General features: G+C 40.3%; 1 protein-coding gene across 1 annotated transcript in view; it reads left to right on the top strand.

Moving 5' to 3' along the window:
- The window catches only part of MYO9B (myosin IXB), a 1,188,949-nt gene that overhangs the window by 16,697 nt on the left and 1,155,650 nt on the right, over positions 1–16,602 (top strand). Inside the window, exon 3 of the mRNA XM_044054768.1 lies at positions 14,152–14,251. Within this exon, the coding sequence (XP_043910703.1) occupies positions 14,152–14,251 (100 nt within the window). The remainder of the gene's footprint in view (positions 1–14,151; positions 14,252–16,602) is intronic.

Below are 16,602 nucleotides of genomic sequence, written 5' to 3'. Positions count from 1 at the left end.
GCTGTCTACCTGAGGAAAAATTCTTTGAAGTCTGCTTGGGGTATAAAAATACCTGTGTAAGCACTTCCAGGCAAATATCAGAAATATTCTAAATTTTGTTGCATATTTGGGAGACATACATACAAACCCCCCCCCCCCCATTGTTTCTTTGTGAATTGCTTGTCTAATCTCTCTTTCCAGTCCTTCCTAACCTCCTCTGATTTGATTCTTATAGTTATCATGCAATATTTTATTTGCTCTACTAATACCTTTCTTAATGGAAACTTCTGTTGTAGATTCTACCAGTGCTGGATTTGTTCAGGTCCCCCTTATTTCTTTCTCTCTGTCTGTACTCTGATATCAGTCCTTGATAGGGAAGGCAATCTCTAACCTGCAATCTCTATTACTTTTCCCTCCCTAGTTATTTGCTCCCAATACCTTGGTTCCTTTGCCAGTTTTCTCCAGTGCATTTCCACCCTCTGTTACCTGTTGTCTGTATCCTTAATTGCAGTCATCCCTATTGGCAGAATTTCCTTTCTCCATTCCCGTGTTGGCTTAGTACTTAGAAGACCTTCTGCTACTTTATGAATATGATATTCTGTATAATTTGTCTCCTTAAAGGTCTACACCCAAACCCCCCCCACACACACACACACACTTCATCATCTCTTTCCACTTTGAATTCTAGTTTTCTACTTGTGCTATGTATAGGAGCCTTAACTGTGTTGCTCTGAAATACCCCTTCAGCTCGAGTAATCCCAGTCTAACTTGTTCTGTTGGAAGAATAAGCTTATCCCACGTGACTTTTGCCGTCTTCCCGTCTCAGAAATCCCTCAGTTCTTTATTGCTATCCACAACTTCTCCAATGGTTGATAAGTGTGCCTGACCAGTGTATAAGATTAGAGACTAAAAACATTTAACTGCTTGTATCTTAGTATCAGTATCCATATAACAACGTTTCCATTTTCTCAGATTTTTTATTATCTTTTGTTTAATCTAGTCCCACATATCCTTGGCTGCCACACAAATATTTTAATCCAGCCTGCTAAATACTTTATTTTATCATGTCCCCATGAATGTGGATATTGCTCAACCAATTTGTATGTGGGTACTTAATTTAAAACTATTGCTTTTGCTTCATTAATTTTGTGTCCTGCAAAGGTCTGAAACTGTTTCAATATGTTCCACAGCACTATAATGTCCCTTTTGGTTTTGTTAGGTATAAAATATCTGCAAATATAGCCAGCTTTTCTTGATTGCCATACCAATTATATCCTTGAATTTGAGTCCATTATTTTCTTTGCCAATTGTTCTAAATATAATGTAAATAAAGGGGAGAGAGGACACCCCTGCCTAGTTCCTCTGTGCAAGCAGAAGTTATTAGAGAGGACCCCACACAGTTTAATTTTCACCTCAAGTCCTTCGTATATCCTACTAATCAGTCTTATAATTTTTTATCAGGGAATGCAAATGCTTCCATTGCCAGGATAGGTTAATTTTAATACAAACAGGGAATTGGCTCAGCTTAAATGTCCCACAAGGGCAGCTAAACTAGTACTTACCTGTGATTCCCCCAGAAGTAAGTAAAGTTGAAATCCTCTTGTCATTCTAAAGTTAAATGTACAAGTGTCTATGTTTAAAAGGAATTTATATACCTCCAGCCAATGATCCAAACATAGCAAAAGAATTTCTCTCTCGGGTTCATAAAGTATTTCACAAAAAGCTATCATAATAGGTGATCCTCTTTGGTAACTCTCCAAGCAAAATTGTCTTCCACAGTGCTCTCCCTGACCCCTTACGTACCTTATAGATTCATAGTTATGTACTACTCTTAACAATCACCAGGGCCTTTATAAACCTAGCCATGCAACCCAGTCATTTGTGTCCCTATGTATCATGGGCATTTATTAGTAGGGGGGTGTGTTAAGAAGTTTCTAAAGGTTACATTGGGGGCTTGTTACTTTGGGTGCTATTGTCTGCTTCTGCCCATCAGAGACATGGGGTGCCAGACCCAAGGTGAACTTCCAATTTCCCATCCATTGGTCAAGATTACGCTTAAATAGGGTTAGGGACATACTCTGCTTCATATGGATGGAGAGTATGTTCCAGAGCATGGGAAATACTCTGAAAGATGCATCTGTCTCATCTTGTTATAAGGGCCACCACAGGGCAGTGTTTTCCCATCTGTCGTCCTTCCGAAAAGATGTCTTCATCTCAAACTTAAAATTAATGAACTGGCACCAACAACTGTCTTTCTATTCATTGCCCTATTCCTCAGTATTCTAAATGTACATGCCCCTATAACAACCAGATGATTCTAAGCAAATCCAGCGCTTTGGCATTCCAGAGGAACTAAACATCATCTGAACCAGTGAGAAAAAGCACTGGAAACAAGAGAGACTAGGATTTTGGGTGCAGGCCTTTAAGGAGAATAACATTAATCATACAGAACATTATATCCATAAAGTAGCAGAAAGTATTCTAAAAACTAAGCCAACACAGGAATGGAGAAAGGCGATTCTGCTGATAAGGAGGACTGCAATTAGGGATGTATTCAATAGGCAACTAGGGGCTGGAATTTATTGGAGAAAACTGGCAAAGGAGCCAAAGTATTGGGACCAAATAACTAGAGAGGGAAAGGTAATAGAAGGGGAAGAGGCCAAGAATGTATTTGGATTGCAGGTTAGAGACTGCCTTCCCTATTAAGAATTGATCTTGACCTATAGGCAAAGAAAGAAATGGGGGGGGGGTCTTGAATGACAGTCCAGCACCAGTAGAGTTTTTAATAGAATCTATAACAGAAGCTGACATTAAAAATGAATAATTAGTAGAGCATATAAAATATTGCACGATAACTAAGACTCAATCAGAGGAGGTTAGAAAGGATTGGGAAGAGAGGTTGCATAAACAATTCACAAAGAAACAATGGGAGAATATATGTATGTCTCTCAAATATGCACCAAAATCTAGAAGATTTAGGATTTTTGCTGGGAAATGTTTACATAGATATTTTTATACCCCAAGTAGACTCCAGAGAATTTTTCCTCAGGTGGACCGTAAATGTTCAAGGTGTGATGGGGATGAAAGAGGTACTTAGGAACATATTTTCTGCGAGTGCCGTGAGTTAGTGGACTTTGATTTCCGGCAGGATGCACGGTCAGAGATGCTGGGTGGGTGGATTGGTGTGACGAGGAGATGATTTTTCTGAGCTATGATACAGAATCGGAATTAGACATGGCAAGACTGCCAAAAAAGCAATTACTAGAAAATGGAAATCAAAATCTAAACCAACTGTATTAGAAGTAGTGAATATAGTAACAGAGATAAAACAGAAAAGGGTAGGAGCAAACTACACAGGAAAAATGGGAATTGTGGGAACATTATACAGAGGAGGAATGAGATTTAAAAGAAGGCAGGACTTCAGTGAGCTATGTAATGCTTCACTGAAAATGATTGTGTAGACTATGTGATGTATGGTGTCTGCAACTGGGAGTGTCAGTATGGTTTGTGATGTAAAATGCTTGCAACTAGGATTGTATCTGTGTGGTTTGTTTGCATTTATATAAATGTATGATTGCTGATGTGGCAAGTGATTCATAGGTTCGTAAGTTGGTACTAGGCTATTGGCCCTAGGGCCTATACAAGCCTAGCCATAAAAATTCCATGGCTATTTCTTCCCACAATATTTACTTCCCTGGAACCCCTGTCTACCAGGGCAAGTGTCATGTTCCCCCAGGGTGAATTTCCTGTCTCCCATCCAATCATCAAGGTTCCTTTTGAAGAGGGCCAAAGAAGCGCTCTGCTTGACATGTATGGGTAGTCTATTCCAGAGTCTGGGGAGTCTCTGGGTCAGGAACCTATCCCTCCACCATGTTTTGTTCATTGCGATGACGAGGTTTAGATCTCTGGAGCGTGTGGCTGTGAAGGATTGAGATTTCTTTAAGTGTAACATGTCCAAAAGCTCTGGGTTTGACATGGCCTTGTATGTTGAGGAGAGATCTCCCCCTGAGTAGATAAGCGACAAGAGTATAGCTGGAGTTTTTTTAGACGGTCAACATAGGGCATCTGCTTTAGGCCTGTGATTCTTTTAGTGAGGTATTTCTGAGACCTTTCCAGTTGTTGCAGATGTCTTGAGAGGTACATACCAAACAGGGTGTTGTATTCTGTAATGGGTCTAATGAGGGATGAGTACAGTGGGACAATGACCTCCTTTTTTCTGGATGAAAAGCCCTTAGTGATGAGGTGTGCCACATAGAAGGATTTCCTGACTGTTGTGGCGATGTGGTTATCGAAGGTGAGACCACTGTACACCTGTGTCCCTGTCTCTTATCACACTTTCGGTGTTTAGCGTACTGCCACCTATGTGGTAATTCACGGGTACATGTTTTTTTTCCCAAAGGGAATAACTATACATTTCTTGGCATTGAGCTTGAGCCCATGGCTCTGGCACCAAGCATCTGTTTCTGTAAGGCCCTTTTGTAGAATATCCACATAATTTGCCGATTCACTAATGGCTTCCAGTTTGCAGTCATCTACAAATTGTTAGCCAGAGTCCCTTAGTGTTGGCCTGTACTTCAGAGAAGTAGATGCCAAACAAGAACGGCCCCAGGACTGAACCCTGTGGTACTCCACTTGTCTGGAGCTGGAGTCAGATACTTTTACAGTGTGGGTTCTGTCTGTAAAGAAACAAAATTGGCCAGCAAAAGTTAGTAGTCGAACATGCAACCCGAAACAAGATAGTGAATAACCAGACTTTTAGTGTAAAAATAAAAAACAGACTGGTTTCGGCAATATATAATGCCTTCTTCAGTGTTGAACAGACAATCATCAGACATGTCTGTTCAGCACTGAAGAAGGCATTATATTGCCGAAACCGGTCTGTTTTTTATTTTTACAATAAAAGTCTGGTTATTCACTATCTTGTTTCGGGTTGCATGTTTGACTGCTAAATTTTGCTGGCCAATTTTGTTTCTTTATGGTATTATCTGGCCGTGCATCCCCCACGTGCATAGCATTTGGTTTGGACTGGGTTCTGTCAGTAAGCCAGTTGGCAGCCCATCGAGTGATGTAGGGATTAATGCCCAGCTTAGTAAGTTTATCTGTGATTCCAGAGTGGGGGATGGTGTTGAAGGCCTTTGCGAGGTCCATATAGGCTGTGTGGACCGTGTTACCCTCGTCCACAACTCTGGAGACTGATTTGTAGAAATCCGTCAGGTTCAGGAGACAAGATCGGGCCTTCACGAACCCAAACTGTGTGGGGTCCAGTGTTTGAAGGTTGCCAATGTCTTTGTTGATAAGTTCCATGGCCTTGCAGATCAGGCTCGTCAGACTGATGGGGCGGTAGTTCCCAGGATCCAAGATGGTATCGCCCCTTGTGGAGAGGGATAACACTAGCTGTGCGCCACTCAGTGGGCACAAAGCCTGATGTGTGGCTATGATTAAACATGACACTTAGGTGAGGTGCCAGTTCATTTTGTCATTCATGTAGTACACAGCCCTGGATGTCTGGTCCTATGGATGCTGTATTTTTATCTTTGGAGAGTGCGTTTTTTACCTGAGGCCATTAATCGGAATTTGGTAATCTTTCAGTATTGAGATGGGCCCTTTGGGGTTGAAGTTGGCACTGAATTGATCTGCCAGGATCTTGGCAATATCCTTGGGATCAGTATATTTAATGCCATTTAGATTCTTGACATAGCTATAGACTATAGGATGCTTTGTGGTTGTCTTTGGAATCTTTGGGAATTTTATTTTCGTAACCAGCTTTGGAGGATTATATGAGGGATCTCAGCTTCTTAGTGAGGCTGGTAAGGGAGTTTTTTGCATCCTGGGATTTTCCTCTTTTCTGCAACAGTTTCTTCCTTTTGTTGTAAAGTTTGTTTATGGCAGGGGACCACCAGATTGGCTTCCCTTTTGTGGAGGAGAGCGTCTTGGTTCTGTTTAGGATGGTACGAATCATGCACAAGTGGATGTTGCTCGTACAGTGCCTTAGTGTAGGATTCAGGCAGTTGAACTTTCAGTTTCCGTCTGCATGGGTGTCATGAAGTTTGTCACTTCTGACTTGAGTAACAAGAAGATGGCTCTGAAGAAGTATTTTTACGGAGGTTTCCTTACTGGGGGTGGGGGAAGGATGTGAATGTCAAGGGTGATTAGCTTTTGGTCAAACCTGACCAACAAGGGGGTAAGCATAGGTTTGGAGCATCGATTTCCCATGTTAGTAATGACCAAGTCTGGGATATTGGAGCCCCAGCTGGGACTATGGATTAGTTGATCCAGGGCATTGGAATTTGTGAATTCCAAGATCTGTTGGGTAAAGGGGTTGGTACACGAGTAGTTTTCTCAGTTAATGGCAGGGTAGTTAAAATCACCCAGTATTAGGGTGTTTGGTTGTATCTTAATATTTTCCAGTATGTTTAGAAAGGTGCAGTGAGAATCTTGGGGCATGGTTGGAGAACTGTAGCAAGCTACAGTTTGGATTGCAGTCTTACCAAGTGTTGGTTGCACCTGGAGAATTTCAGACGCATTGTGTTGGGCAACTAGCCAGGTGGTGTGAATATACTTGGTGAATATGGACACTCCTCCACCTTTAGTGTTTAGGTCCTGGTTTGGTGGCCGAAAAGTGTGGTAAGAGTTGTAGCCTGGTATTGCAGGGGTGCTCTTTAGAGCCTTGAACCAGGTCTCAGTTATTGGACAGATATCGATGTTCTCCATTTTTATGAGTGCCTCGAGAGAGTGCATTTTGAGGTTTAGATGTTTGAATAAAGATGTTTCTTTAAAAAATGGGCAGGAACTGAATAATTTACGTAATGTTTAGGTTATATGATATATATATATATATATATATATGTGTGTGTGTGTGTGTGTGTGTGTGAAGTATGTTAATGTGTTAATACACTTAGATTACTGTTTTGTACAGTAGAGAGTCGATTATCCAAACTAATTGGGACCTCCGATCGTTCTGATAATCAAATTTTTCAGGTAATCAAACATATAATTGAAACTGATAAAAAAAACTTCTAAAATCTTTTTTCTGCATGCAGGAATACACTTTTCAACCATTCAGCAATTCCAGTAGACAAGGAATATTTTTCACATGCGAGCTGGCTACAAACTCAAAAAACATTCTCAAGCAAATACTTATAATGTTTACATATTCAGACTTCATGATTTTTCCTACCCGAAAACTTTGGAAGGCTGGTTCTGATAACTGATGTTCGGATAATCGAGACTCTACTATATAAATGTAAATTTGCCTATGTCACAAGTGATGATTCAATGAAGGTGTGTTTAAAAAAAAACATGGGAAACCCGGAGAAAAAGTCTAACCTACCAGAATTTAAATACATTAGAAATAGCACCAGACAAGGGATTGTATTTGTGAAATTTGACAAAAGGGGGTATTACATCAATCTCCATAGTTTAAATCAAATGACTCCAAAGTTTTTCTGGTGTTTGGTAAACCAACTACTAAACCCTTGCCACAACATGACCTTTGTGATGTCCCTCAAGCAACTCTGTCAAATGACTTTGCCTGACAATTCAGTGCACACTTAACCAAGTTGGTAATTACTCTTGTAAGTCTCCCAACCTCCACTACCCCACAACCTTCCTCTAAGCCAGTACGTCACCATAAAAATTCTCCCAGGAACCCATCTCCATGTCCACCATTTTAAAAATAAATAACTGCTGAACTGAATCCTGCCAGTACTGACCCAGATAGTGTACCTGGAAAATACATTAAAATGTCAGCAGATGCTCTGGCGTACCCAGTTTATATGTTAATTAACCTCTCCATTAAAGAAAGCTATGTTCCCAAGCTATGAAAAAAAATCTAACCTCTAATCCTTGCACAAGGGTGGTACTTAAAAGGTCTTACCAACCACAGACCATTAGTTATTCTGTCATCACTCTCAAACGTCCCTGAGAAATGTATTCATACACAACTTCTTTTGTTAATTTCAAACAGTGATTTGCTGTTTCAACACAGCTTAGCTTCTGCTCTCATTATAACAATATTGGGGCCCTCTTTAACGTTGTAATCACTGTAAATCAAATTGGAAATGAGAGAAACCAAGTTTCTATGCTGTTCATTGACGTGTCAAAAACTTTTGATACCATTTTGGCACAACTGCTACAAAAATTGTCCTCTCAGGTTTGTATACCTTCACTTGCTTGGCTTAACAGCTACCTGTTCTGCAGATAATAGGCTGTTAAATGGCAAAATAGCGTCTCCTCTCCTCTTTACTTCCCGTAGCAGTTAGAGTCCCCCATGGCATGTTCCAGGAACTTTCTTATTCAGCGTAATTTTGAATGATCTCTACTCATAAAGCAAACTTAATTTGCTTGGGGGTTTAAATCCTAGTGCAGTTTGGCTATACCTTAGCCCCTCCCCAACCAAGTTTATGTAGACTTCTCCACTCCAGATGCCATTCTTAAATGGCTGTCCGATCGAGTCCTTGTCCCTTCCCATGCAAGTTCATTTACTGTTTGTATTCAGTATCCGCATACTACTCGGTCTGTGTTTTATGAGCTTAGTCTTTACATTGTGCTCAGTGGCTAATAACCAGTGAAAACATTTGTGCAGGATCCTTTACACTTAATAGTTATTAATATCCAGACAACTGTTTATAGTGCACAGCACATGTTTAAGTATTTTTTACTAGATATGCCAACTGTATAATTTGTGAGCAGTACCATTGTTAAATGTTTTGTGTACTTTTCCGAGAAGTAAATTCCCAGCAGTTACTGGTTGAGTTAGCTCTCAAGTAATTGGATTGCACGTTCATTAGATTCCTTACCATTCGAGTTAATTATACTACATTCCTTTTCAGGCGCTTGTAACTCTGCCACAAGCAGCTGCTGTTCACCTAATTATCTAGTTTGGTGGTTCTATTTACAGTATATTCTTAATGCACTCTGTATTGTACATCTCTTCTTCCCTACCCTAGTTATACTCCTAACTTATGTTTTCTCCTGTTCTCTCCCTTACAGTTTCTCTGCTCAGCTGATTGAATTAGCTGGTCCCTGCCCGCCAAGACCTGCGAGCTATTCACCTCAGCGAGTTTTCAATCACACTGCTACCTACTAACCCTAATCAGAGAAAAACAAAATAAAAATAGTGTATGTTGTGTTTTATATACTACGGGCCGATGGTAGAATCTTGTTTCCCTATTCTTTGCTTCTGAATTGTCCATCTCACTTACTTTTCCTGCCCATCCTGTTATCCCTGTAAATGGTGTCTTACACTTGGAATATTACATAATTCCACTTACCTAGTATATCTCTGCTTGGGAGTTTAGGCCCCACTCCTTTTACCTGTGCTACGCATAGGCTTACTTAGCGCCCCTTCCTGCCCCTGCTACATCTACATTTATCAGAATCTTCAACCACTCCCACCTCCCCTGACTAATCAGGGCAGTCTATCAAACTCCTCCCAGTACAATTCCCTCCCTTGACTCATCACTAATGTCTCAGTCTTGTTATTAATTAATGTGACCTCACTTCTCTTGCTCACTTCATACCAAGACCACACCATAGTCTCACCCCTACAGTCTCACTGCACAGTTGTAGCAACCTCGCACCAACTCTCTCTCTCTACAACTACACTTCCCCAGCCACTAAAAACTACATCCCCATCCACCCTCCCAAATACTAAAAGTCCACATCACTTAAAAAATATCCCTACAATATGACAGGCTCCTTAAAATATATGCAAAACATATTTTTGCTTCTCTCACTAAAGTAACCCTCAGTGGAGACATCCACCCTAACCCAGGCCCCTCCATCTCAAACCCTGCCTCTAACTCCCCTCATATCACCTCCCTGCACTCCCTAATCCCTGCCAAAAGAAAAAAAAAATCTGACCTCATCTTATTTCTTAACATTAGAAGCATATGCAACAAAACCCATGATCTACATGCCACCATAAAACTTTACTCCCCTGACCTTCCCATCCTAACAGAAATGTGGCTTAAACTTCGCATTAAAAGTGAGGAAATACTCCCCCTCTGGTTACAGCATCCTCCGTGTAGATAGACTATCCAAGAAAGGGGGTTGTAGTAATTGTTTAAATTTCACTGTCTGGGATCACTGGCATCTAACAAAAACCTGCTCTACTAGGCAGTCCTTCCTTGAATTACGCAATAAGGTTAAACTGCAAGTAAAAACAGATAAAGCCCATTACTATCTAATTGCCTACTCCTCCCACAACAACCCTAAGCAAGTCTGGTCCTTTATAAACTCAGCACTCCACCCAGGTAAAGCAGACACCCCCTCGCCTTCCATCCTCTCTAGCTCCACTAGTATTGGTGACACCTTCAATAAACATTTCACTGAAACCATTCTATCCATAGCCAGATGATGTCAACCCTCATCCACCCCGTCACTCCCAACCCTGATTCTGTACCCCCCTTTCATTTTTCCTCTGTACCTACCTGTTACATAAAAAAACTTATAACAAAACTCAAGCCCACAAGACCGACTGCTGACAACCTTCCCTCAGAATACCTAAAAATTGCAACTGACACCTATCCTGTCTCTATACTAATTATCAATTTTGTATCAGAAAGTTATGTACCCTCTGTGGAAAATCTCGTGTATCATTCCTCTTCACAAGGGAGGCTCCTCCACTGATCTTCCCAATTACCGCCCTATCACCATCCTCTCCCCACTCTTCAGGATCCTGGAGAAATCCATTAACTCTCAGGTACTTCGCCACCTCCTAGCTAGCTATCTTCTCTCCAAAACCCAACACTGCTTCAAGCCATATCACAGTACAACTACCGCTTTGATCTTTTACCAGCACTATCCTCCTCCATAAAAACAACTGATTGTTCTCTTCCACTATATTTCTTGATCTGTCTAAGGCATTTGACATGGTATCACATAAAATGTTAAACTCCATTCTCACTAATCTCTCCTTCTCCCACTCTGCCACCAACTGGTTCTAAAGCTATCTGACAGGCCGACAACAATCGGTCATCTGGAAAGATATTCTATCACCTCGTTTTGCCGTTTCTCTGGGTGTCCCCCAAGGTTCCATCCCTGGCCATCAACTATTTTCCCTGTTCACCAACATTCTTTATACTTCAACAAAGCATGTTTCCCTCATACAATATGCAGATGACTCCACCCTCATCTGCTGTGCCCCCACTCTGCCCAAAATTCTAAACATTACTCAGGAATCATTTGCATCTGTAGAAAGCTGACTATCCAACGCACATCATCTACTAAATCCTAACAAGACTAAACTCCTGATCTTCCATATCTCTAAATCCAACCAACCAATCACCCACTTCAACATCAGTGCCAAAGAAAATACCATTTCCCCTTCAGATCACACCAAACTTATTGGTGTGGAGATTGACAACAAACTTCAAGTTGGTGTCCATATAGCTCTTGCCCTGAAAAAAGTACACAGAAAAAATTGGGGCACTTCATAGAAATAAACTATACCTAACCAAGGCAGCTAAAACCTCTTTTGCCTATTCCCAACTAATATCCGCCTTACGCTACACATCACCAGTGTTTACGAGCGGTAGACAGTCCGACTTAAACCTGCTATAAAAAAGATAACAAATTTTGCAACTGGTGCATCCTACCGTAGCCATCACTGCCACTCTTTAGGAGAATTAGACCGGCTTGAACTTCAACTAAACCAACTTTCTTTTGCCCACAAACTAGTAAACCACCCTCATAAAGTCCTGTCACTTCAAAACCTGCTCCAAACTTACTGCTCCTCTAGATCCCTACGGTCCAGCAGCCAAACATCTTCTTGTCACCAAACCCAACAATTTCTCAAGTGAAGCCATATTCTCTTATGCCATACCCAAACTTTGGGATAACCTTCCCCACTCTATAACCTCCTTACCATCTAGGTATCGGTTCAAGACTGCACTCAAGTCTTAGCTAAAACTACACTGGCTCTGCCCATGCCCCTTTCCTGACTAAAAAAAAGCTCATTCACCAAATAATTTTAAACTCTCTTATCTATATGCTGCAGAGCAGGTTGGGTCTAAATTATTCTGCCTCTGCAACATTATTACCATGTTCCATCAAACTTTAACGAAATCTATTCCTGTTTTGTTGTATGTTTTTTTAATTTGTTTTTGTATCAAATGTCTCATTTGTATATTATTATTGTGTATATTTTTCTCTGTAATTTACTGTTTGTCAACATCAGTACTGTTACACAATTTATACACATGGAGCTTTTTTCTCCAAGGGCCGCCGTTGAAAAAGGACCTGTGTCCAGTCGGAATTTCCTGGTAAATAAATAAAATATGGGAATGACTCTATTCTGATCTGTGCTGCTAAAAATGGATACACCGCAACAACTAACCCTAGGATTCCATTATTTCTGTTGAAACTTGACTATCTGATTACCAGTGTCTCCTAAATCCCAGAAAATTCAGACTCATCCTGTCCATCTCAAAACAGGTCTCGACCCAGAAGTTCCTCAACTCTAACCTGTATAAACATAAAACTTTAATTAGTAACCCACACTGTGCTTACTAGGTGTTGAAGAGAAAGTGAAATTTGGCTGTCATGTAAAAGATGTAAAACGCTGATCAAAAAATTGGCACCCACTTTATGATAAGACTTTGCTTAACAGGTAATGCCGCTGCTAGGCATTACATTTGAGACCTCCACTATTGGAGTAGAGATTAGTCTGGGTATTTGCTTTCTGGCAATGCTCCTTATGGAAATGGAATATAACCAGCATGGTCAAGACAATTGAATGGCTCCCTTCTCCTGTTTAGCAGAGTGCATGTGTAGATTGAATGCCATAAAACAAAAATGTTGATTCACCCCAATAGTTGTCTAAATCATGGCCCAACCTGGCCAACCCTCATCCTAGATATTGGGCAAATTGTGAGTTGCCTTACTAGGAAAGTGCTAACGATCAACAGAAAGTGTAGTGAAAAAGCTAAATAAATACATAGTAAAACGGCAGAGAATCAATCCTAGAAAGAACCATTCCATTGCAGGGGGGTATAAAACGGTTATTAATGCGTTAATTTGTTAACCAGGTATGTGAAAGTTCCATCTTTGATTGTTTTAAACCATGACACTGGCCTCAAGGGAAAGGGCAAATTTAGTATATGAAGAAAATTAAGTAAGCCATTCAAATGCATGTTTGAGTGATGGTAAGAAACTGAGTACCCATAGAGAACTGTGTTGGATGTGTAGAAAATGCACTGATGGTGCTTTGAGATCCATTTGGACCTCGGACCCTTGAGCTTTAGATCTTGCTATTGAGTCTCCATTACGCTTGTATAAATTAGTGCTCTAGGGAACGTCAAAACATGATGAACCCCTTCCTCCAACGCAGTTTTTGGTTGTGGCTGTTCTTTAACTCATTCACGTTTACCAGCTTTTCAGAGTTGGACCATGACTGCCCATACCTTTAATTGTCCTTCTGGTGCCATCCCTAACAAAAGCAATTTATAAATTACTGACATCTTGAAAAGTACATGCTTCTAAAAACACAGAAAATATTTAGCCAAAATTATATTGAATGGTGGTAATGCAGGGTGTAAACTCATTGTACATTGCTGAATAAATGCTTTCCAAATATTTTTTTGTGGAAAAAACTCAATTCTAAATGTCACAGTAATGACGTGGCAGATGGACAATACCAGACCCCCCCCCCCCCGACTTGAGCTTTCTTGAGAGGTAACGCACCTCCTTTTCTGGTGATCAGCTTGATAGATTTACAGGAATACAAAATTGCTACCTCTGTACATAATATATGATATGAGCAACACCCAATATATTTATCTTGAACAGGTTGTATATAAAGTCAGTTTGGTTTGACATCCTCAAAGCTTTTATTCAGTATGATGCAGTAATTTCCACATTACTTGGTTTAAGCAGTAGTAACATAAAAAGAAATGCTGCATGTGTGCATTGCTTACATAAGTAGCTCTTCATGTTTGCACTGTGGCATATCCCACACACACAGGCTTTAATGTTACTGTTCAGAGAATGCCTCTCATTTAAGTTAAGTTTGCTGGGATATTTTCCACATCTCCTGCAACCTTGAACAGGGTAACATTGGAACTGGATAAGTGAAATAGTGTTTATCTCAAGTAATTTAGTTTAAAAATGAACTTCTGTATGGATAAATGAACAACACCTCAGATTTTCATGTTTTTTTTTCTTTAATAGGAACTATCATGTATTCTATTATTTACTTCTGGGAGCCAGTACAGAGGAGCAGAAAGAGTTTTATCTTAAACAGCCTGAAGATTACGCCTACCTCAAACAGGTACAACATAAATAAGCTTTGTCAGCTGTGAACCATTGTATTTTTTAAGGCAGGACAATTAAAATTCAAGTGTGCAAGACACTGATTTCTGCCAGTGTTTTCAAAGGTAGCAACTCGATGACTGGTTTAAAGAAAAACATGCAAGTATCAAGAATGTAATTTTCATGTACGAAGTTTATGCAGTTTTGCATATAGCTTGTTGACCTGCTGTAGAAAGAGTACTTAACTACTGTTTTTACATAATTTCCTTTGTATGGCATTCCTTTTATACTGACATAGTTTTACTGTTTCCTGTTTGAGGTTCAGCATTATAGATGCAGACTTTCATAACTGTGTTTCTGATCTCTCTCTCTTTTAATTTTGTATTGTTTGCCAGTCTGACTAAGGAAGTCTGCACTGAGTCATGTACAGTCTACAGATACGCAGTTTGATCACCATAGTCTCCACTTGCATCCTTTGGGAGTCTGAGCTAGTAGTTTAGTTTAGGCTGATCAGCATGTTCATTGTTGCAGTAGTAGTTCTTGGTACGACGACTGCAAAGGGCCTAACAACTAGTCTGACACTGAGTGTAATTTTCTTTCCTCACCAGACCAGGCAGGCACCCTTCTCACCAGGATGACAGGATGGCAGTTATATAAAAAAGACTTGCACCCACCCACTCCATCTTAAGTTCTTTCTTGCCATAGCTTGATGCAGATCAATTTTTTTTTTTTGGACTGTAGTTAAATACCCGTCCTTCAGGGGAGCGGTTTTAACTTTTTTTAATCTGTTGTATGGTTGGTAGATGAAGTTTTCAGTCTTCAAGGTTGTATATGAGATATTGAGAAAGTGAACATTTGCGTTGTGTGTAGGAAGCAGACGCTGCACAGAAGCTTCCACAACAAGCGTCTTTTTTTGCTTTAGAGCCTAAGCATGATGATGTAGATGGTCATCATTTTACAGGTTTACCCAAAAGGCAATCCGCATTTTCTGTCTTGGACTACTTTAAGCATTGAAAGTTATGGTCCTTGTCTAAGACTGCAATGTCCATAAACCAAAATGATATCCTATCAAAAAAAAAATGCACTTAATGAAGTATGCTATAGAAAAAGAGGAGTACATGGAGGCTAGCAACATTCCATCAGAGTCTGAAGGCCCCTACCAGCCTTATGGCATCTGGTGTGCTGAGGTGCTTTTGCAGTCTCTGGTGCCTGCTTTGACTGTGGCCTCTGGCACTGCCTGTTAAGAGGCTGACACATTCAGATGATGATACATTCTTCCAGGTAGAGTATCCTCCAGCATTCAGTCAGATTGAGATCTTCTGAATTGGTCACTGGATCTGATGCTCATGTTGTATCTGAGAGTGATGGCAGTATCCCTTTAGCCTTTGTCCATAAAGAAGTCAGCAGTTTTAGAATCAGTTCTCCCATATCTTCTCATGTCCTGAGGTTTGTTTGCTACTGCATGAGATGGACAGGCCTCAGTACCATTACAATTGTTTCCTACCTTTCCTCTAACTAGTCTAGCCAGATACAGAGTTGCTGTATCCAGGACTGTTGGTAAACGTCTGAGCCCCCCTAGCCTTTCTGTGTTGGAGGGAAGCCTTCTAGCTTATCAGTGGGAGTGGTAAGCACTAGGTAGCCTATCTACCACAAGAGAAGTGGTTTCTGGCCCAGAAATTGTAGTTTATTGGCCATTTGGGCAGTTTTTCCATATCTTTCAACTTTCTGGTTTAAAAGAGTGCATTTGCACTTGTTCCCCACCTTTCCTGTAACTAGTCTAGTCCAGGTACAGATTTGCTGTATCCAGGACTGTTTGTAAGTTTCTGAGCAGTGCCAAAGTCTGCTCTTCAAATTTTCCCTTAGATCTAGATTTAGTACACATACTAAACCTAGAGTACTTGGTAATAGTTTTCACTCTTAACTCACAAACACTGGCTAATGCACAATGTATGTGCTGTACCTGTGTACTATGTATGGATTCTACCTATGTTCCAAATTTCAGCTGTACACCACAAATCCATTAATTACCTTTATTTTTAAATTAATATGTTCGTGTTTCTCTCCACTGTAACTGCTGATGTGCTGCGTACCACTGTAAATCATGTCTATTGTAATTTGTGTGTATGCTGATCATGACTAAATATCTAAATGTATCTGTAAATTTTCTATGTGGAGTTTTTCTCACGGGCCTCTGCTGAAAAAGGGACTTTTTGGCTCAGTCAGACACCCCCAGTTAAATGTAAAATAAATAAAATAAAATAAAATCTGCTAGTTCTCTCCTCTCCACATTTACTAGCTTGTTAGTTTAGCACTTTACCAGACTTCTTGTAGCAGTTAGTACACAGAAGTGCTACCAGCACTAAACATTCT

This window comes from Protopterus annectens, chromosome 13.part0 (genome assembly GCF_019279795.1).
Source record: "Protopterus annectens isolate FY-2018-M chromosome 13.part0, PAN1.0, whole genome shotgun sequence".
Lineage (NCBI taxonomy): Eukaryota > Metazoa > Chordata > Ceratodontiformes > Protopteridae > Protopterus > Protopterus annectens.
The sequence above is the reverse complement of the archived record's forward strand: the minus strand, read 5'-3'. Positions and strand labels throughout refer to the sequence as shown.